Source organism: Manihot esculenta, chromosome 13 (assembly GCF_001659605.2).
Source record: "Manihot esculenta cultivar AM560-2 chromosome 13, M.esculenta_v8, whole genome shotgun sequence".
NCBI lineage: Eukaryota > Viridiplantae > Streptophyta > Magnoliopsida > Malpighiales > Euphorbiaceae > Manihot > Manihot esculenta.
The window spans coordinates 1,357,167-1,381,184 of NC_035173.2; the positions used below are offsets into that span (position 1 = coordinate 1,357,167).

Sequence of the window (24,018 nt, forward strand, 5' to 3'; positions counted from 1 at the left end):
TAGTATCAAATTGAGTACAAATCATCTTATGAAAAGATTGAAAACAAGAAAAAACATCACTTTTAGCTTTAATCAGATAGACCCAAGTCATTCGAGTGCAACAATCAATAAAGGTGACAAACCATCGATTACCAGATAAGGAGACAGTTTGAGTAGGCCCCCAAACATCAGAATGAATAGTTGCAAAAGGAATTTGACTTTTATTATGACTCAAAGGATAGGATGTTCTAGTGTGTTTAGCATACTCACAAGCATCACAAAATAAAGAGTCAAACTGGATTTTAGCAAACAAATCAGGATAAAGTTTTTCTAAGACAAAAAATGATGGATGTCCTAATCGTCGGTGCCATTGTATTATTTCCCGATTGACATCCTTATTTTCTCCAAAACAAGCTTGAGATATCGAAGAACCCGGATCACTCTCCAACATGTATAAGCCATCATGCAGCCTACCATTGCCAATCCTCTTCCCTGTGCGAAGATCCTGAATAACACAATGATCAGGAAAGAATTCAAGTTTACAGTTAAGGGCATTGGTGATAGCACTGACAGATAAAAGGTTGACAGGAAAGTGGGGAACATGAAGGACAGATGATAATTTAATGTTGGATGTGCAAATAACAGAACCTGTTCCGGATATTGGAGTAAAAGAGCCATCAGCAATTCTGACACTATCTTTGGTTAGAGAAGGAGAATAATTGAGAAAGCCTTTAGAAGAGCCTGTCATATGTCTATTCACACCAGAATCGATAATCCATGGAACATTATTAAAAGAGGAAGCATTACCTGACTTTACAAAGTTAGATGTGGCACCAGAGGATGAAGAGGTGTCAATATGAGACAAGAGGCGCTTGAGACTCTGAAGTTCATTAGCGGAAAGAAACTCAGTCGTTGTTGTCTCCTTAAAAGGCTCCTCCACAGTTTCTGCTAAATTAGCTTGATTTCTAGAGGTACCTCGTTTTCCTCCACGACCTCTAGTGGGACGACCATGTAACTTCCAACAAGTCTCTTTGGTATGCCTCGGTTTCCCACAATAGTCACAGTGTAATTGATCTTTCTCAGAAGTAGGAGGCTGTGGTGTGCTCAAACTAGTAGTCAACCCAGCCTTTTCAACTGGTGCAGTATAGAGCATAGCATGTCGACGACTTTCCTCTTGTTGAACATGAGCGTGGGCCTCTTGTAGAGAAGGAAAAGGATTTCTTCCCAACACTTGGACTCGAATTGGATCATATTCATTATTCAACCCTGCAAGAAAATCATAGACCCACTCCTTTTCAATCATTCTCTGAAATTTGACTGTATCTCCAGTGCAGTCTGCCTGAAAGTCTTGATAGTAATCAAGTTCCTGCCATAAGCCACATAACTCAGAATAAAATTGGGAGATAGTCATTTCTCCTTGCTTAGTACCATGAATCTTATTCCGAATATCATAAATTTGGGCATCATTCCCAATCTTGGAATAAGTTAAGGACAAAGCTTTCCATATTTTTTTAGCAGTATCAATTAACAAATAGGACTTAGAGATATTAGGTTGCATCGAGTTCAGTAACCATGTCATAACAAGACAATTATTTGAGTCCCATTGAGGAAAATCTGGATCACGCTCATCAGGTTGCTTTTTATTACCAGTGACATAACCCTGCAGCCCTCTAGCCTTGATAAACAACAAACAAGACCTTGACCAAGCAAGATAGTTGGTTCCATCAAGTTTTATGGGACTAATTTGCAAGGAAGGATTATCAGAGTTAGGAATCGAGACCCTTTTACCTTCTGCCATAGTAAAGATTTATGAACCCTTAAAGAATATGAGGTACCCAAGGTTGTACACACAAGAGAGCCCAATTGATTCACCAAAAAGACCGGGTAACACCACGGGAAGGCCGGAAGATGGTCGGAGTCGTGATCGGAGCGGCGAAGCAGTGACAGACGGTGGGTCACGCGCCAGGAAGCGCCGGGTCACGCGCCAGGAAGCGCCGGGTCACGCGCCGGGAAGAGGTGGCGCGTGAGCCTCACGCGCAAGCTTTTCCGGCGTCGGAGCAGGTCGGTCGGCCGGCGGCAGTCCGGCAGTTCTTCTGGTGCCGGCGGTGAGAGAGTGAAGGGCTCCTAAATGGGTTAGTACCAAAAAAGTAAATCTAGGGTTTTGAAACCCTAAAGAGGAAAAATTGAATTTGAACCCAAAAAATCAGGAAAAAGGCTTTGATACCATGAAGATTTTTGGGAAAATGTTGAGTATTCTTGTATTTCACTCTTGATTTGTACAATATGTCTACATGGCTATTTATACACAAAGAATCATATCTAAACAGGAAGCAAATAATCAAATAATAATTACAGAGATAATTAAGGATCCTAATCAAATCAAATCAAATCTCTAGAATCAATTAGGATTAGCAAATAAGTCAACAGTTATTACTGCTGTGAACCTGGACACACTAAAAATACATGCCTGAAACTTCAAAATAAGAATCAGTGCTCACAAATGGCGCATATGGCAGTTGAGGCCTCTTCTGATCAAAGAATTTTGATAACTGTAGGTGAGTATGCACAATTCACTTAATAATAGGCCTCTCTGAAATCCTCTAATTCTTCTATCACTACAATTGCTGAGTCAGGTAACTCTAGGGGTGAGCAGTATTCGGTACAAACTGAAAAAACCGACCGAACCGAATTAATTTCAAAATTCAGTTCGATTTTTAATTCAATTCGGTTCGGTTCGGTTCGGTTTTTAATTTCAGAAATTTTGATTATTTCGGTTCGGTTTGATTTTGATCAGAAAAAAATTAAAAAAACCGAACCGAACCGATTAGTGATAATAATATGTTATTTTCAATAATATAGAGAAATTAAATTATATTAAAATTAAAATACTTTAATTAAATTTTAAAATATTAAAAATAAAGTGTAAAAAATAAAAAAATATTAAAAATCGAAACCGATCAAACCGAATTGAATTGAACCAAATTAGACCGGTTCAGTTCGATTCTATTTCTAACCAAAATCGGTTCGGTTCGTTTTCATACATACTAAAATTTCAGTTTTCAGTTTATTCAGTTTGGTTCGGTTTTGAACCGAACAGACCGAATGCTCACCCCTAGGTAACTCTACTGCATGCCTTGTGTCTTCATCCTCCAAATGGTTATTGACTCCAGTGCTACCGATCATATGTCAAGTAATTCTATTCTTTAGTCCAATCTTAAGTCTCATGCGTCGTCTTCTTATGTTACTCTTACTAATGGCACCAAATCTTTTGTCATGGATTCTGGACATGTCAACTTAACACCTTCTCTTTTTGTATCCTCTGTGTTATGTCTTCCTAAGTTCTCCTTTATTTTGCTTTCCGTTAGTAAACTCACTCGTGCATGAAATTGTTGTGTCTCATTCTTTTCTGATCATTGTGTTTTTCAGGATCTTTTGATAAAGCAGATTATTGATAGAGGGCGTGAGTCAGAGGGTCTTTACATCTTGGATCAGCAACTACATAGATCTCTTGCATGTTCCACGAGTTTAACGCCTTTTGATGTTCATTGTCGGTTGGAGCACCCTTCTCTCTGCTCTGAAGAAGTTATGTCCACAGTTTCGCTTTTTATCTATTTTAGATTGTGAGTCTTGTCAATTTACCAAATATCACCGTTTACCTACAGTGTCTCAAGTCAATAAACGGGCTTCATCCCCCATTGAGTTAGTTCATTTAGATGTTTGGAGTCCTTATCCTTTTGTGTCTAAATCTGGCTTTAAGTACCTTGTTACTTTTGTTAATGGTTTCTCTCGCACTACTTTGGTTTTTTTTTAATGAAGAGTCGTTTAGAATTATTCTCTATTTTTGTGCTTTCTACGCTGAAAAATTTAATATTTCTATTCGAATATTACAAAGTGATAATACTAAAACATATCTTTCTGGGGAATTTCGATCTTATTGTCACAAAAGGAACTCTTCATCAGTCTTTTTGTGTTGACACTCCTTCACATAATGGAGTTACCGAATGAAAAAATCAACATCTTCTTGAAGTAATCAGAGCTCTCTTATTCCAAATAAAAGTACCTAAATGCTTTTGGGTTGATACTGTATTCACTACTTTTTTTTTTTATCAATCACATGCCCTCCTCCGTTCTTCATGGTGATATCCCTTATAATATTTTGTTTTCCACTAAATTTTAATTTCCTATTGAACCACGCATCTTTAATTGTACTTGTTTTATTCGTGATATTCGTTCACAGATTACTAAATTGAATCCCAAATCACTCAAATGTGTCTTTCTTGGTTATTCTCGACTTCAAAAAGGGTATCGTTGTTTTTCTCTTGATCTTAATTAGTACCTTGTGTCTGTTGATGTAACATTTTTTTAGTGCACTCCGTTCTTTCCACTATCATTTGTAGGAAGATGACCTCTTATTATACATTGTTCGCTCTTTGTCCCATTCTCAACTCTTCCTGCACCTTCCGCTCATGTGCCAGGTCACCCTTCCATTTTTCATGTTTATTCTAGACGCCTAGAGGACTTTGAATCTGCTCCGCTATCAGCTTCTTCGTCGACAAACCTTTCTGTCCCCAAAACTGTTATTAAGACTTTATCCTATCCTGGTTAGCGTGCTGCGATGAAAGGAGAAATTATATCCCTAGACACTAATGGTACTTGGGAGTTGATGTCCTTGCCCTCATGAAAGCGGGCTATTAGGTCCAAATGAGTGTTTGCAATGAAAGTAAATCCTAATGGATTTGTTACTCGCCTCAAGACCCGTTTAGTGGCAAAAAATTATACTCAAACTTATGGAGTTGACTATTCTGATACATTCTCTCCAGTTGCCAAACTCGCATCTATTCAATTATTTATTTTCTTGGCAGCTACGCATAATTGGCCTTTGCATCAACTAGATATTAAAAATGCTTTTTCCCATAGTGACCTTCAGAAGGAGGTTTATTTTGAGCAACCACCTGGTTTTGTTGCTCAGGGGAAGTTAGACAAGGTTTGTAAACTTCGAAAATCCCTCTATAGCTTGAAATAGAGTCCTTAGGCATAGTTTGGCAGGCATAGTAAGGTGGTCCAACAGTTTGGAATGAAAATGAATAAGTGTGATCACCCAGTGTTTTATAGAAATTCTGATAGTGGGATAATTCTTCTTGTAATATATGTAGATGATATTGTTATCACAGAAAGTGATATTGTTGGCATTACATTCTTAAAAGAATTTATCAAAACACAGTTTCATACAAAGGATTTGGGCTCCTTGAAATATTTTTTGGGCATTGAAATTATATGATGTAAGAAAGGCATTTTCTTATCTCAAAGAAAATATATTATTGATTTATTGATAGAAACAAGAAAATTGGGTATTAAGTCTTGTAGTGCACCAATGACCTAATCTTCAACTTACCACAGAAGACAGAGAGCCATTTTCAGATCCTGAAATGTATAGAAGATTAGTTGGTACGTTGAATTATTTGACGGTGACTCGTCCTGATATTGCATATTCAGTGAGTGTGGTAAGTCAGTTTATGTCCTCTCCTACTGTTGCTCAGTGGGATGCTCTGGGATAGATTCTTTGCTATTTGAAAGAGACTCCAGGACAAGACCTGTTCTATAGTAACTGAAACTTTGATGAAAAGAAGAAAACGAGTAGAAGATTTGAGAGAAAATGCTTGATAATTCCCATCAAGCCAATTGGGGTATATATACTACTTACAAGAGTACATACTAGGTAAGAAAATAAATTAATTCCCTAATTATAGCCTAATCATATTCTAATCATATCACACAATCATATCCCTAATTATCACTACAAATCTAGGCTATTTACAGAAATAATCTCAATATACAGAAATAATCTCAACACTCCCCCTCAGGCTAGAGCGTACATATCATATGCTCCAAGCTTGTTACAAATATACTCTATTCGTGATCCTCGAAGTGATTTTGTGAACACATCAGCTAGTTGATCATTTGAGTTGACAAAGCTAGTAGAAATGCATCCGGACTCAATCTTTTGCCTAATAAAGTGACAATCCACCTCTATATGCTTCGTACTCTCATGAAAAATTGGATTTGATGCAATATGGAGGGCAGCTTGATTATCACATATCAACTTCATTTGACCAGTATCGCTATATTTCAATTCCTGAAGGAGTTGCTTCAACCAAATGAGTTCACATATCGCTAAAGCCACAGCTCGATATTCTACTTCTGCACTTGATCTTGCTACCACACTCTGTTTTTTACTTTTCCAGGATATAAGATTCCCTCCAATCATAATACAATATCCTGAAGTAGATCGTCTATCTGAAGGAGAACCTGCCCAGTCTGCATCAGAATAGCCAACAATTTGTGAGTGACCCTTGTCCTCATAGAGTAGTCCTTGTCCTGGAGCTCCTTTGATATATCTGAGAATGCGAGTGACTGCATCCCAGTGACTACTGTATGGATTTTGAAGAAATTGACTAACTACATTTACAGCAAAGGAAATATCTGATCGAGTGATAGTGAGATAATTGAGCTTGCCGACCAGTCTTCTGTATCTAGCAGGGTCTTTAAGTGGTTCCCCCTGTTCAGGAACCAGTTTGACATTTGGATCCATGGGAGTATCCACATGTCTACAGTCTAACATGCCTGTTTCTTCCAATATGTCCAAAGCATATTTTCATTGAGAAATTGCGATACCTGTTTTAGACTGTGCCACTTCAATCCCTAAGAAATACTTCAATTTTCCAAGGTCTTTAGTTTGGAAATGACTGAACAAATGTTGCTTAAGCTGAGAGATTCCATCATGATCATTTCCTGTAATGACAATATCATCAACATAGACCACCAAGTAGATGCATCTATTGCCATTATGTCGAAAAAACACGGAATGATCAGAATCATTTCGAGACATTCCAAACTATTGAACTACATTGCTGAATCGCTCGAACCATGCTCTTGGAGACTGTTTTAGACCATACAATGAGTATCGAAGACGACATACTAAGCCTGACTCCTCCTGAGCAACAAACCCCGGAGGTTGCTCCATATAGACTTCTTCGGCGAGTTCTCCATGAAGAAAGGCATTTTTAATGTCTAGTTGATGAAGGGCCCAGTGGTTAATTGCAGCCAGTGAGATAAGGAGACGAACAGAAGCTATTTTGGCTACTGGAGAGAAAGTATCACTGTAATCAAGCCCATAAGTCTGAGTGTAACCTTTAGCTACAAGGCGAGCTTTAAGGCGATTAATTTTGCCATCAGATCCCACCTTAACTGTGTAAACCCATCGACAACCAACAGTAGACTTGCCAGGTGGTAAAGAGACCAGTTCCCAAGTTCCATTATTATGAAGAGCAGTCATCTCCTCAACCATTGCATTACACCAACCAGGATGATTCAATGCTTCTCTAACTGTCTTGGGTATAGAAACAGCAGACATGGTGGAAACAAAAGTATAATAGGAAGGAGACAAACGATGATAACTCACAAAATTATAAATGGAATGAGGATTGTGAGAAGAGTGAATACCTTTTCGGAGAGTAAGAGGAGGAGTAACTGTTGCTGCTGAAGGCATGACCGAAGGAGGTGAAGATGGAACTGGAGGTGAGTCACTAGAAGTACCTGCATCAGGGAGAGAAGTATCAGTGTTAGTAGCAGATGGGTGGGGCTGACGGGTGTAGACCTGAACAAGTGGACTGACATGAGGCCAAGGAGATATAAGAGGTGTAGGTACAGGCAAAGCGCTATGAACAAAGGTTTTATGCGTTGGACTAGAAGAAAAGTAAGGGGAGGTTTCAAAAAAGGTGACATCTGCAGAGACAAAATATCTGTTAGTAGTGGGATCATAGCATTTGTAACCTTTTTGAAGCCGAGAATAGCCAAGAAAGACGCATTTAATTGATTTGGGCTGGAGTTTGTCTTTACCCGGGGTATGATCATGAACAAAACATATACATCCAAAAACTCGCAGTGACAACTGGTTGGAAGTCTGGTTAGGAAAGAGAACCGAATGAGGACTTTGATGCTGCAAAACAGAGGAAGGCATACGGTTGATCAAATAGCAGGCAGTAAGGACCGCCTCGCCCCAACAACGCAGCGGAACATTATGATGTATAAGTAAGGTGCGGGCGGTTTCAATCAAATGCCGATTTTTGCGCTCGACAATACCATTTTGTTGAGGAGTATGGGCACAAGAAGTCTGGTGAGTAATACCCTGAGTAGACAAGAAATGAGAAAAAGAGGAGGAAAGATATTCTCGTGCATTATCACTACGCAAAACCTTAATGCGAACACCAAATTGATTATGTATCTCAGCACAAAATTTTTGAAAAAGGGAGAATAACTCAGATCGATTCTTCATTAAAAACAACCAAGTGCAACGAGAATAATCATTAATAAAAGTAACAAAATACTGAAATCCCAAAGTTGTACTGACACGACTTGGACCCCAAATATCTGAATGAACAATATCAAACATCGAAGTGGCCCTGTTATTGACTCGCTTGGGAAATGAAGCCCGAGTTTGTTTTCCAAGTTGACATGACTCACATGATAAAGAAGACAAAGAAGAAAGACTCGGGACGATTTTCTGCAATTTGAAAAGACTAGGATGTCCCAAACGGTTATGAATAAGCTCAGCGGACGTAGTAGAAATAAAAGCAACTGAAGAGGTGGAGAGGTGGTACAATCCTTATGACTCATATCTTGTTCCTATCATTCTCCCAGTACTCCGGTCCTGCATAACAACAGAATCAGCAGTAAAGGTTACTGAACAATTAAGGTTTTTGGTCAATTTGCTAATGGAGATTAAATTATATGGACATTCAGGAGTGAACAAGACAGTAGTTAAGGAAATAGAAGGAAGAAGTTGTACATCTCCTATTCCTTTAACTTGAGTTTGTGAACCATTAGCTAGGGTAACTTTAGATGGTGTAGAAGGTGAAATAAGAGTAGAGAAAAGATTGTGATTACTAGAGATGTGATCAGAAGCACCAGAGTCTAGGATCCATGGACCAACAGGTGAAGACTTAGTTAGACAAGCAACGGAATTACCGGAGTGAGCAATGCTGGTAGATGGAGGATGTTGCTTAGCTGCTTGGAATTGCAAGTATTCTTTATAGTCCTCTCCAATTAACGTAATTGAATCTAGGTCCTGAGATTTATTGGTAGGTTGTGGAAGCAGACCTTCTTCATTAGATTGGGCAAGATGGGCTATAGGCTTGCCAGTATTATCAGATTGATTGGACCGTGGTGGTCGGCCATGTAGTGCCCAACATGCATCCCGTGTGTGACCTTTTTTATCACAATAAGTGCAATGAAATTTCTTTCCTTTACCTTTGCGATTGCCTCCTTGTCCTTGATTTCCTTGTACAGCCAAAACTGAGGATTCCATATCTGTAGCATCACTCTTACTAAGGGAAATACGCAAGAGCCTAGCTGACACATCTTCTAAAGTTGGAATAACTGAACCAGTCAAAATTTGATCTTTCAGAGAGCAAAGGTCAGATCGCAATCCAATTAATGCCAAAACCATAAAAAAATTATCACGTTGTCCTTCTTGCACATCAACATCATTAGTAAAGGGCATAAGAGAATTAAATTCATCTTTCAGAGTGTCTACTTCACCCAAGTAACTAGCCATATCCTGATGATTTTGTTGTAAGTGAACCATATCTGACACAAGCTTATAGATGCGTTGTATATCATTAGTATACAATGTTTTGGCCTTAGTCCAAACCTTACAACAAGTTTTACAAGATTGAAACAAGGCAAGCAATTTTGGATCCAACGAATGCCACAAAAGACTACATAGTTGAGCATCAATCTTAACCCAGTTGGGTTTATCAGTGACAGTGATATCAGTAGCATTTTTTGTTAAATGATCATTATATCCCTATCCCACAAACCATAATTCTACGGATGCAGCCCAAGACATAATTATTATTCCCTTGCAACTTAACCGTAGCAATTGAAAAGACAGGTTTAAGAGACTCAGAACCTGTATTGAGGGTGTTTTGCTTCTCAGACATGTCGAGAGAGATTCTGAAATAACAAGGGACCAAGTAGAGACCCGAATCTGCAAAAAGGAGCCGAATCTGCCAAAAAGAGCGCCTGTGAACAGTAAATCTGACGACCGGACTTACTGGGCTGGGGTCGCCGGCGTCGGACGAGGCTGGAGGAAGAGTCGCTGACGTGAAACGGTCGCTGGAGGATGTGCACGCGTCCGCGCGTGGATGACGGACGTGTGAAAGCGGGCTGATCTGACAGCCGGACCTACTGGGCTGTGGTCGCCGGAGCCGGGCGAAGCTGGGAGAAGGATGGCCAGCGTGAAACGGTCGCCGGAGAGTGGTGCACGCGCCGGCGCGTGGCCGGAAGCAATCTGTGCAGGTGGCACGTGGAGGCGCGTCCGGAGGCGGTGCTTCGCCGGAAAATAGATCGGAGGCCGGCGTGGGGATGGGCTGGGTGGTGAGACTAACTGATTTTCAGAAAGTCACCAAAGTAAGGTGGCAGGTCTACCACTCAAAGGTGAACCAAATTTCTTGGCTCTGATATCATGAAACTTTGATGAAAAGAAGAAAACGAGAGTAGAAGATTTGAGAGAAAATGCTTGATAATTCCCATCAAGCCAATTGGGGTATATACTACTTACAAGAGTACATACTAGGTAAGAGTAACCTGGTCTCATGGAGAAGTAAGAAAGCAAAATGTGGCTAATTCTAAATCTGAATATCGAGGCATGGCACAAGCCGTATGTGAAGTATTGTGGGTGCGTTAACTGTTGGCAGAGATTGGGTTCACAAATTCGATGCCTGCTAAGTTTTGGTGTGATAATCAAGTAACTATCCACATTGCCTCTAATCCAGTATTTCATGAAAGGACTAAATATATCAAGATCGACTATCATTTTATTCGTGAGAAGGTCCAACAAAAGATAATCTCAACAGGACATATCGGAACTAGAGAACAATTAGGAGATACCTTTACTAAATCTCTAAATGAGACTCGAGTTGATTATATATGTAACAAGTTGGACATGATTAATATCTATACTCTAACTTGAGAGGGAGTGTTAATAGTTATAGAAAGTAAATATGTTGATATAGAAAGTAATTACTGATACATGTATTAGTTGTTTAATCTTAGGGATTGCATGATCATAGACTTGATATCCTTTCTTTTTTAGATATGGTTTCTGATATATGAATATGTTGTAATCTCTATTATAATAAACACAACAAATATTACCTTTCTACAATTATAAATGTAAAATTTGAAACTAATAAAGCTTAATCTGTGTTTTCACAAGTTCTGAATACAGAAAGTCTGCATAAGCTACCTGCCCTGTAGAGAAGCATTTGAATTTCAAATGTTGATCCAACAGGCAACTTCAAGAGCATTACCAACTTGGCCGTTAATTAATGTCATCAGTTATGGAATTGCTGGATCAGCAAGCTCTTTTGTTTTTGTGCAAATATTGGTGACTGCAGTACATTTAACATTTCTTTAGCATCTCCTTACTATCTACTTGTCAAATGCCTATCTACACCTTTGGTACACAACATAAATATATTTCATATGAATTTTATGTTTCAATGAAAGTGGTTCATGCTGCTGGTTCTTATGATGCAGTTTTGCGAAGTTTTTAAAAGATTACCAAAGGCATCTTGAACTGGAAGCTACTTCTATGGAAGGTGCTAAACATAAAAAGGTAACAAATTTAAGAACCAAGTTGGTCTACTTAGTACCTTGAGACTAAGCTCATTTCCATGAGGGGAAAAAATTATTCAAGATAAATGGAGTTATGTTCTCTAAACTCCTAAATTCTGTTACTAATATTTGCATATATTTCACAGATGTATCAAGTGGATTATTCAAGCTTTAAGTCATATGCAGAGCTACTGAAAGTAGTTGAAACGCAAGTGTTCTAACAACTCTGTGTGTATCTATTCTAGAAGCTAAAGGTAAATGCATAAAAACTAATGGTTGAATGACTATACATTATGTCAACACTTGACACAGGCAGCTTGAAGGTCCAAACAGTAAGCAGCTTAGTTTGGTTGACATTCTCGAATTGGAGAATCAATTCACGGCCACATTGACACAAGTCAGAGCCAAAAAGGTTTCCTGTAAAACTCTGTATACGAAGATCCATCTTAATACATTTTATCAGTTCCATTCTTCAATCTCTTGCTGTGCTTATTTTGCATGATATAAAATGCTTTGAAGGCCCCCACCCCAGCTCATGATTAAGAGAATTAAGTCATTTCTGATGCTGCTTGATTAAGGCCAGAAAACAAAATAATTGTTCTTGTTGCAATTTGTTATGGTCTCGGGTTACGGATTGCGCCATGGGTTGATTGATAGGAAAGAAACTCATTAGAGAGAGCTCTTAACACCTCAAGACTCAGAAAGGAGAGAGTCTCAATCTCACAATTCTTAGAATAAATCTGCTTATTTTATTGAATAAAATAAACTCCTTTTATTGTGATTGTTTTAACACTTCTAATTAAAATAGAAGTCTAATACAAGCAACTATTAGATTTGGAATAAGATAACAAAAAATATGACAAGATAAGATAATGAAAAAAATAAAAAGAAACTACTAGATAAATAAAATTTGTTTGTTATGGATTTGGCCTATTCATTACCCATAACATCACTCTCCTCTTGGAAAATGAGCTTGTCCTCAAGCTCAAAGGTAAGATATGCATCTGGGTGTCTGGATCAAAGGCAACTTCATTTGAACTGAATTAAGTTCTTTTAAAACATTATCTACTACTCCCGCTCTGGTAGATCTCGGAATGTAGGATGATAATTGTTATAGATTATAGGAAGTAAATATATTAATATAGGAAGTAAATATTGATAGATGGGTTAGTTGCTTAATCTTAGGGATTGTATAATTATAGACTTGATTTTCTTTCCTCTTTAGATATCGTCTTTTGTATATAAATAGATTGTAATCTTTATTATGAAATACAACATCAAATATTATATTTCTACATGGTATCAGAGCCAGGGTTTGTAGAGATTTATTTTCTCTCTTGTCAAGTTTTAAATTTTTGGAGACTCAGGACTTCTGTTCTTTTGTGTTATCCATCTAGGATAATATTTGTCTCTCACCGTTCACCTAGAGAGGATGCCAAAGTCGCCTTGCAGCTCCCTTGTCAGATTTGTGGTTCGTTTGCTGTTTGAGTGTTGGGTGAAGGCGTCTTTTTGATATTATTCATTTGGGTTACCCATAAAAGAGTAACATTTGGATCTGTTCATTTGGGTTACTTATAAAGGGTAACATTTGGAGACTTAGGGCTTTGTTCATTTGGGTTACTCATAAAGGATAACATTTGGTGACGTAGCGCTCTGTTCATTTGGGTTACTCATAAAAAGTAACATTTGGAGACTTAGGGCTCTGTTCATTTGGGTTATTCACAAAGGGTAACATTTAGAGACTTATGGCTCTGTTCATTTGGGTTACTCACGTAGGGCTCTATTCATTTGGGTTACTCATAAAGGGTAACATTTGGAGACTTAGAGCTCTGTTCATTTGGGTTATCCATAAAGGGTAACACTTGGAGACTTAGGGCTCTGTTCATTTGGGTTATCCATAAAGGATAATACTTGGAGACTTAGGGCTCTGTTCATCAGGTATTGTTCACGAGAATTATTCATTAAGTATTGTTCACGGGAATTATTTATTGGGTACTGTTCACGAGTACTGTTCATCGGGTACCTTTATCTTTAATCTGGAAAGTTATCATTTTGGAGCACTATAGGTGCCTTTATCTTTTCATTCGCTCGCTGATCAAAGTTTGATCAGCTGCAGCACAATCTATCTTGATTTTGGTTCAATCTCCTATTGAAGGTTCGAACTAGTATACAAACATCCATCAAATTGTTGCATGAATAGGTACCTTTATCTTCTCATTCGCTTGTTGATCAAAATTTGATTGGCCTAGTGAAGGTTCAAACTAATACAGAAACGTCAATCAAATTGTTGTATGAAAGAATTCAACTTGTCTTCTAGATTTGTTAAAACACCCGTAACGAAAGAAAGGCTCTGATATCGAGTTGTTATGGTCCCGGATTGCAAATCGCGTCATGGATGATTGATAGGAAAGAAACTTATTAGAAGGAGCTCTTAACACCTAAAGACTCAAGGAGATAGTCTCAATCTCACAATTCTTAGAATAAATCAGTTTGTTTTATTGAATAAAATAAACCTTTTTTATAGTAGTGATTTTAATACTTCTAATCAAAGTACAAGTTTAATGCAAGTATCTATTAAATCTAGAATAGGATAACAGAAAATAATATGATAAGACAAAGATAATGGAAAATCTATTTATCAAGTATATTCCTATATGGCAGTGTCATTCGTTGAGAACAAAATAAGTAGGTGAAACATGTCAAAATATCTCCTACCATATTGTGATCTCATATGTTTTGAACTCCTTAGGTCGAGATGGTTTATGGCAAATTCAAACTCCTCTCAATCTTAAAATCAAGAGAATATGGCGTGGCTCATAGGATTTACTGCAGCCGTTGCTGCCTTTAACATTCTAAAGATTAAGATGTTGATCTGCTCCAGAAAATAGTACCTTAATTTGAGCTACCCTTCAACAACTGCTTAATCCCATGTTTGATAATAAATGTGCAAAATGACTGAATAGACAATGGAGCTAGCAGCAGCAACTATCTTGTGAATTGGTAATCAAGAAAATTACAACCTTTAGACAGAGAAGTTGATTATTTTGTTTCTGCTAGTTGATCTACTTACTGGTCTACATAAAAATTGTTTTCTTATTCCTTTTCATCATTTAATTGCTACATAATGGCAGCCTTTATAAATTTGCAATTCTGGGTAGCTATTTTCAAAGCCACTTACCTGAGAATATAAAATCTCATACTTTTTGCATTTACTTCCATTGCTTTGAAATCTCAGAACTATTTCATAGACAATGACTTGGGAATATCTCTCCTTAACAGTAGAGCATCCTGGGGATGTTTTTCCTGCCAAGACTATTAACGACTAAATTGGCATTAGGGACTTGAATAATAACAAAGCCAAACAATGGATGAAACTGATTTTGTGGAAGGGAAGCTGACTGACCTGCTTACAGATTATTTATTTATTTATTTACCGAAATATCATATTGCAGATTGAGTTGTTTGAGTTATAGCTATCTATTTCAGTTTCAGAAATCAAGGGCCAATTTTTAGGATCAATCTCTAGGTTTATTTCAAGATTTCAGATTTTTATTTCAAATTCCAAATTAGTAGGAATAGTAATGATGTTACATTTCTAATTTTAGGGATTTCATTTCTTTTGAATGATGTAGCCTTTCTGTACAAGGCATTGATCATCATTAACATAAACAAGTAGGCATGCATTATCCAAATTAGTTTTATGAGATAGAAGAGGGTCTCTAATGAGTCCTCGACCAGTATCCAAAACAGGTTCTTCATAAGAAAGTAGGTATATCCATTTCTTTGGAAAAATTTCGGTGTTCATTGACCTTTGATGAGATCTTATTTGAGGGAATTTAACAACCTAGTATTTAGTATTTCAGCTGGTCATCATGGTTGATCCAGCAAATAAATTTAGAAGAGAACGTGAATTATGCAACAATTAGAGGCACGTCTCGATGACTTGGCTTAGCAACTTCCTGAGCTAGTTCGAACCCTCAAAGTAAGAGGCATAAGTAGCAAACGCCGCAATTTTAGTCAACAGGCTAATGAGAGGACAAATGGAAGCCTCTAACCAATATGTTAAACTCAACTCTCTCATTCCAGAGCTCTAATGATTAGCTTTGATGGTTTTAAGAGACGTTAGAAGCAGATAAAGTGAATCTCGTGATTTAGTCCTCTTTTATGCAACAATACTTTGGGAGAGTTGGTGAACCCGAAGTAAGTTGGGTCAGTAGAAGATTATTAGTGCTAATTTCACTTTTTATTGGCAAGAGCGACGACTACCCAAAGTGACCAACAAGTTGACCTTTTTAATTATTAGTGCCAATTTCATTTCTTATTGGCAAGAGCAACAACTACTCAAATCGACTAACAAGTTGACTTTTTTAATGTAAGATCACCTGAAACTATTTGGTTTGAGGTAAAATTGCAGAATCTTCCCAATTTGATTATGACAATGAACGTTCTTCAAGCATTCAAAAAGAAACAACTGAGTCGATTAGACTTTCAGAGTGTGTCAGCTTATGGATCATTTCAAGGGCCTACAACATCTACTGAAGGCTTAATTCATGAGTATGAGGGAAATAATGGCGCAGTGTCTTCAAGTATGGAAAGCACTATATTTTCTTAACCATCAGTGTGAAAAAATATTCTTGCTGAATCAAATGACTAAGTTCGTTCTAGTATATTGGATAGGGTATCTTCAAGTGACACCACAAGGGAAAATTTGCCTCATTTCCATGCTTCCTATCCATACTTACGCTTGAGTACAAGCTTTTTTAAGAAAGGAGTAATGTTGTGGATGCATTTGTGGACATGGAGATGGTAGATCAGATTGCAGATGAAGTTTAAACCATATTCAATCTATTTCAGTTTCGAAAATCAAGGGCTAGTTTTCAGAATCCATATCTCTAGCTTTATTTCTAGATTCTAGATTCTAGATTTTATTCTAAATTTCAAATTAGTAGGAGTAATTATGATGTAATATTCTTAATTTTAGGGAGTTTTTTTTTTTTTTGAATACAGTAACATTTCTATATGAGGCATTGGTCATCATAAATAAAATATGCAACCTTCAATCCAAATTAATTTCATTAGATTAGAGGGTTCTCTCTAGGCTTTCACTAGCATCTAAAAGAGGTCGTCAAAAGGAACAAATTTGCCACCGAATTATATAGGGGCAGAAATACTAAATTTCATTTTTTATCCAAAAATATCTCTAAATGATTATTAAAAAAATCAAATATTTCCAAATAAAACCAAATAGATTAAGCAGAGTATAGCTCACACTTTTAGTTTTGATAAGTGATGGCTTTGTTTAGCCATTTAATGATAGTTCAGGGGCAAATTTAGACTTTTAGTCAAAATAGTTTCTTCAAGAGAAAGCTAAGAATGTGAACAAAAGCAAATCCATTGCTTTAGAGGAAAATTTTCGAGTTCATCAACTTATGAGAAGATCCTATTCGAGAGAACTTAACAACTTGATATCAAATTCGATTATCATGCGTGATTCAACAAATTTAAAAGAGAAGCTGAATTTTTTTAATGCTCCAATTTGAGACACGTTCCAGCAACTTCAATCAACAACTTTACGAGGTGGTTTAAACCTTGAAAAAGAGGGAGAACCAAACCTGAGATGGTATGAGTTGTAGCCACTAAAATTTTGATCAACAAGCAGATGCAAGGACAGAAGAACATGTTGTCAACTTCCTCTCATTTAATGGCTTTAATGATCCACTTGAATGACTTAATTATTGTGAACAATTCTTTTACAATCAACATGTTAGGTGAATCTCTCCAACATGAAGGGCACACACTAATAATTATTAAGGATTAAAAAAAAACAGAAAATTTCAGCCACAAAACAAAACCCATAGACATGGCCTACTCCTCACCAAATGAAGCAAATCATTTTTTTATTTGAATTAAATGCAAAGAGGAATGAACTTGCCTATAAATAGGCAAGAGTTTGGGCAAAGAGCGCATCAAGCTCAAGTGAACAAATCTTTAGTATTTCTTTTTTAGTGTTTTGAGAGATTTTAGAGCTTGTAGCTGAAATAGAAAAAATATTGAGAAAGAGGGAGAGTTTATTTGGAGAGTGACAAAAATGGTGAGAAAAATATTTTGTATCTTTTGAAAAATACTTTGAGTACTACTATTTTTTTATAGATCTCACTTGTAAATCTCTCTCTTTGTACTTACTATTTTTATAGTAGAATTATTTGAAGTTCGGCCTATGGACGTAGCCCAAAATTAAGGGTGAACCATGTAAAATTATGATGTGCCACTTATTTACTTTTCTGCAGTACTTTATTTTTACTATTTTAAAAGCAATGTTTCCTCAACAAGTGGTATCAGAGCCCGGTTTCAATCCAAAGTACTGTAGAAATAGAGGCAACAACAAATAGGATGATCAGCTTAAATGGCACGAACTATTATGTATGGAGAAACAAGATGCAGGATCTCCTATTTGTGACAAAACTGCATTTGTCGATATTTTCCACAACTAAACCGGAAGACAAAACAAACGAGGAATAGAAGTTTAAGCACAAGCAAGGGTGCGGCTTCATCTGACAATTTGTTGAAGATAATGTGTTTAATCACATCTGCAACGAGACACATGCCCGGTCTCTATGGAATAAACTCGAGGAGATATACGCATCAAAAACTGATAATAATAAATTATTTTATTGGCCTAAGCTGATATATTTGAAATATCGAAAAGGCAATTTTGTAACAGATCACCTGAATGAGATACAAGGGTATATGGACCAATTGTCAAGAATGGGCATGAAAGTTGAAAATGAGATACTCGCTCTTATGCTGCTTACTTCCTTACTGGAGTCCCGAGAGACTTTGAAGATTTCACTCGCAAACTCTGTACCAAATGGTACATTAAGTGGAGATTCTGTGAAGAGTGAAATTTTAAATGAAGAGATACGACGGAAATCACAAAGTTCAATCTCTTCTTCTCAGTCAGAAATTCTGATTACAAAATCTAGAGGAAAGAGCCAATCTAGGGGTCCAAAGCCTAGAGACAAAAGCAGAGAAAAATCAAACAAGTATGCCAATATGGAGTGTCATCACTGCATGAAGAAGGGACACATCAAAAAATTTTGCCAAAAGTTCAAAAGCAGGAGAAGGAGAAAGGCAAAGGAGTACAGAAATATGACAGCAGTGATGATGAACGTGAAAGTGCTCTCGATAAATTTAACATTGTCTGTGATGAAAATTTGGTTAGTTTGGCAACTGATGAAACCAGCTAGGTGATTGACAGTGGTGCAACTATTCATGCAACTTCTCAAAGGAAATTCTTCTCATCTTACACACCAAGAGATTTTGGTGTTGTTAAAATGGGAAATGACAATCTACCCAGAGTCGTTGGCAAAGGAAATGTCTGCTTGATGATAGGAAATGGGATGAGACTAGTTTTAAAAAATATCAGGCATATTACAGATATGCAGCTGAACTTGATCTCTATAGGAAGACTTGATAATGAAGGTTTCTGCAACACATTCTCATATGACAAATGGAAGCTCACCAAAAGCTCACTAGTGGTGGCAAGAGGGTTGAAGTACTCAAAAGTTGTATGTGATGCAGGCAAAGCTCTTCAATGACGCTATCAATACAGTGGAGAAAGAAAATGCAGTTGAACTATGGCTTAAGAGACTTGGCCACATTGGTGAGAAAGGGATGGCAAAACTAATAAAGAAGAATGTGCTATTCAGGGTGAATGAGATGCATATGAAGAAGCGTAGTGATTGTTTGGCAGAAAAGCAAATCAAGTCGCCTTCAAGAGTTCTCCTCCTTCCAGGATGAAGAACGTGTTGGATCTGGTACATTTAAATTTGTGTAGGTAATTCCCAAAGTCACTTGGTGGTGCTCAATACTTTGTGACTTTCATTGATGATCATTCTAGGAAGATGTGGGCATATACTTATAAGTCAAAGGATCAAGTTCTAGATGTCTTCAAGTAGTTTCATGCCTCAGTTGAAAGACAGACTGGAAAGAAACTCAAGTGTGTTTAGACAAATAATGGCAGAGAGTATACTGGACCATTTCATGTTTACTGCAACGAGTATGGCATTCGACATCAAAAAATACCTTCAAAGACGTCGTAGTTGAATGGTCTGGCTGAGAGAACAAACAGGACTTTAGCGGAGAGAGTTAGATGTTTACTCTCACATTCAAAGTTGCACAAGTCATTCTGGGGTGAAGCTCTGCTGACAGCAGTTTTTATGTTGAATCGCTCACCCTGTGTTCCTCTGCAGTATAAAACTCCAGAGAGATTCTGGTCAGGAAAGAAAGTCTCCTATGATCATCTATAGGTGTTCAAATGCAAAGCATTTGTTCATGTTCCTAAGAATGAAAGGTCAAAACTTGATATCAAAACACGACAATGTGTATGCATTAGGTATGGTCAAAATCAACTTGGCCACTAATTCTATGATCCGGTCCAAAAAAAGGCTTGTAAGGAGCCGTGATGCAGTGTTTGTTAAAAATAAGACCATCAAGAATATTGGCAAAGAGCATAAAACTGTCCCAGAACCTGATGGTGACTCACCAGACCTAGAGTTGATTCCTCCAACAGAAGTGTCGAGACAAATTAAAAATGGAGTTCAGGAAAATCAACCTAAAGTAGATAATGCTCCCATTGAAGATGAAGATGAAGATGAATCAAACGATGAGGATGACGATCATGTGCAACCACCAATACCTGTAGCTTCTCCAGTCCCACAAAGGAGATTTGAAAGAATCAGACAACCTTCTACCAGATACTCTAAAGACCAATATTTGTTGCTGATTGATGGGGAAGAACCAGAAAATTTTGAAAAAGCTACGGAGGACGAACACAAGCAGAAGTGGATTGAAGTCATGCAAGATGAGTTGCATGAGAACAAAACATTTGACCTGATGAAGCTGTCCAAAGGAAAGAAAGTTTTAAAGAATAAATGAGTGTTCAAAATCAAGCATGATGCACAGTCTCCATCCTCGATTGGTTGTGAAGAGTTTCAACCAAAGAAAGAGAATTGATTTTCAAAAGATATTCTCACCAATAGTGAAGATGACATCCATCCAAACAGTGCTAGGCCTAGCCGCTACTTTGGATCTGAAGATTGAACATATGGATGTAAAGACTACCTTCCTTCATGGAGATTTAGAGAAAGAAATGTATATAGAGCAGGCAGAGGGTTTCAATAAGAAAGAGAAAGAAGACTGTTTGCAAGAAAAGCTTATATCGCTTGAAGCAGACACTGAGACATAGTACAAGAAATTTGAGTTTATCATGAGGGAGCAAGGTTATAAGAAGACTAATTCAGACCACTGTATATTTTTTCAAAAATTCTCTGATGGTGATTTCATCCTCCTTTTGTGTTCAAGAAGTATTGCAACTTGCAATTTGGTTCTCTTTTGCATAGGGGTAATCGATAAACTTGAAGAAAGTAGGGTTGTAGAAGATTAACGTTGCTAATTCCAATCCTTATTCACAAAGCCAACTACTATTTAAATGACCAACATTTTGACCTTTTTATTGCAACATTGTCTAAAACCACTCGGCTTGAGGTAGATTTGTATAATGGTCCCAATTTGATTACTGCAATGAACTTTGCTCAAGCTTTCGAAAGGAAAGGAAAACTGAATAGATGAGACATTCAGCATGATAGTTTACAGATCATTTCAAGGGTCTGCAACAGATATTGGAAGTTTTAACTCACGAATAATGGTGCAGCATCTCAAAAGTGTGGAAAGCACTTCGACTCCATTTGTTAAATGCCTTAACAAGAACAAAATAGCTGAACATCAAGGTTCATGAGATTATAGGCTCTCTCTAACAAGTCCTCAACCAGCATCTAAAATAGGTTCTTCAAGAAAAGGAGGAATGTGAACGAAGGCAAGTCCATTTCTTCGAAAGAAGATTTTCACATATCCACCTATGAAGAAATCCTACTTGAGAGAAGAGAACAAATGCTTTAGTAATACTGTTAAGTATTACTTGAGAAACCAACCTTCCATCTAATCAGCTAAAATAATTAAATAAATTAGATGGCATTTTCTTCTTAATTTGATAAGGACTATACTGGACTAGCCACTTGCAGCATGATGTTGAATTTTACTATTTTTTCTTCTCTTTCCTGATTTTCTTTAGCCAAATATTTCGCAACAAGTCTCTGTAAAAGTTGTTCTTATCTATATATACATATATATATATTTATTATTTTCCTTCATATTTTTCCACCTCATTTCATAGAGGTTTTTGCAGACAGAATTGATGTTGGACTTTTTAAAGGCCCTCAAAAAGAAGGTATGAAATTGATTTAAATTTCACTTGATTTTTTTTATTTTGTCTCACTTGCTGATCAAGTTAAATCTAGAGAATGGTAAATGATAGAACAGAACCTTAGACATGGATATTTTATAATAGAGTATCTTGTTTCACTTCCCTATTTAAAACTTTTTTTTTTCTGATGGATTATATCTAATGAACATGATAATGTGATAGTTCTCTAACCAATTTTATGCTCCTCTAACTTAATCAAAAAGTTTGACCTCCTAGTACAGTTATTGTAAGAAAAAATTGCCCCGGTAATTCCTGACGTTGAAAGTTGTATGTTTTTTGAATTAGTAAGTGTACTTATAATTTCAGCTCTCATTGGATTAGAATACCAAAACAGAGCTGTGATAGAAAAGAAATCTAATGCTACTTCCAGGTTATAGCATCCTCAACTCTTAGAACAGGGCAAGTTCTTTGCCCGTTCTCTCATAATCCTTTATTAAGCAAGTAATGTATGGCAGTGAGGGAAATCAGACCAAAAAATTACTTTCAAATACTTGGTTGATATATCACATCGTCAGACCAAAAAGTTCAATTTCTTCTGCATTTATTTCCTAAAAGGCTATGTTATAATTAGCGTTTTGATAGTTAACAAACTTGCAAGTACTAAGGTTTTCTAAATTTCAATAATTTAGAGAGAAAAAATTTAATGCTAATATTGTTACTGATACAATGAAAAATTGGAGGACAGATTATGTTAGATTGTTCTGTGCAATCTCTTGACAGGAAATTATGCTGAAAGAGGAAAATGCTCTTCTAGAGAGGGAGGTAAGAATATGGAATTGAAAGATTATGCTTTTTCAGGTAAAGAAGATCACATTCAACGAGGTCTCAAAAGCGCTGAATCACACTGACATTATTTATTTACCTGTTACTCAGGTTGAAGAAATGAAGAATGGCGTTGACATGGAGAGAAGGCTTAGAAACCACCCATACCTCCATTTGGTTAATTCTCCGCGACAAGCAACTCTAAGTTTACTTCACTAATCAGGTAGAAGACAGCATTGATTCTAAGGTTTGAAGTTAAACTGTGATGGCAATAAGGATTGGAAATTGTTGAAAATCTAATTAATCACCTTATTTATTTTGTCACCAGGTAGGCTTCCTATTCTTGCTGCCAAGTGATGTGTCCCACCGCTTCTGTGTTTGTTGTCTTATTAATTTGTCACCTTATTACTTGAAGTAGGATTCCTCCTTGCTCCCAACTATCTTCATCTATGGCTCCACCATCTTTGATCAAGTGGTATCCCTCGCTATTGACTATAAAGTTTGTATGACATATGATATTATGTTCTGATGATTCGTCATAATATGCAATAACTTGTGTGCAAGACATATTGGTTGATAAGTAGCAGGAGCTTGTGCTTATTTGGGATTCATGCAAGAATGGGTTTTTATTGATTTAATGTATGTCATAAATATTTCTCATTTATTGGTTCTATTACTGTAGATTTTTTGTGACTAGCCTTATCCAAACTAGGATTTCCTTTGGTCTAACATTAAGCTCTTGTGCAGAAATTATAAGATACTCTTGGTCAAGGACACCAAAATGTTTTAATATTTATAGTATATACACATATGAAACCTTTCGAGGAAGTGAATCCCACTTTCATGTAATGAGAAGGAAGAAAAATACTAGATACATCCAACCATTAAAAACTTTAGTATTATTACATTCTAAGCTTCTTATGAAAAGTGAATTTTTCATCTGTGCAAAAAATAGACACAGTATGGCATGAAATGCTTTTATTTTTTTTTATTCAGATAAACTTACCAGAATTCTTCTATGCCGAACAAATCAATGATCTAAACCAAGATTAACATGCCTTGCCAATCCTGAAGGAGAAAGAAAAGGAATTAAGCACATATTAGCATAGAAATTAATACATCAATTGTACATACCATTTTTCAATTCTGCCTTTATTATGCTGGTGGAGGCACCGCTATGTAGTAACTGCTCAGCGGCGAGACACACGTGTGACGTGCCAAATCATCAAGCACCTTAGTCTTGCCGTATAAGTAAAAGCCAGTAGGCCAAGTGTCCT

General features: G+C 36.9%; 1 protein-coding gene and 1 long non-coding RNA gene across 9 annotated transcripts in view; one reads left to right on the forward strand and one right to left on the reverse strand.

Moving 5' to 3' along the window:
- The window catches only part of LOC110629667 (MADS-box protein FLOWERING LOCUS C-like), a 55,567-nt gene extending 32,165 nt beyond the window's left edge, over window positions 1–23,402 (forward strand). Inside the window, exons 2-8 of one of the 8 annotated variants that reach the window (XR_002490261.2) lie at window positions 11,581–11,659; window positions 11,805–11,866; window positions 11,971–12,070; window positions 21,890–21,943; window positions 22,665–22,777; window positions 22,853–22,964; window positions 23,070–23,402. Coding sequence is in view for 3 of the 8 variants with exons in the window: in XM_021776748.2 (XP_021632440.1) it covers window positions 11,581–11,659; window positions 11,805–11,866; window positions 11,971–12,070; window positions 21,890–21,943; window positions 22,700–22,741; window positions 22,853–22,960 (445 nt within the window). In the remaining 5 variants the exon portion in view is untranslated. The remainder of the gene's footprint in view (window positions 1–11,580; window positions 11,660–11,804; window positions 11,867–11,970; window positions 12,071–21,889; window positions 21,944–22,664; window positions 22,778–22,852; window positions 22,965–23,069) is intronic. The other 7 variants (XR_002490260.2, XR_006348134.1, XR_002490262.2 and 4 more) reach the window with 7 other exon arrangements.
- The window catches only part of LOC110629669, a 35,253-nt gene extending 11,235 nt beyond the window's left edge, over window positions 1–24,018 (reverse strand). Inside the window, exons 1-2 of the long non-coding RNA XR_002490265.2 lie at window positions 23,876–24,018; window positions 23,748–23,809 (exon numbers count right to left, since the gene is read on the reverse strand). This is a non-coding gene — a long non-coding RNA (uncharacterized LOC110629669). The remainder of the gene's footprint in view (window positions 1–23,747; window positions 23,810–23,875) is intronic.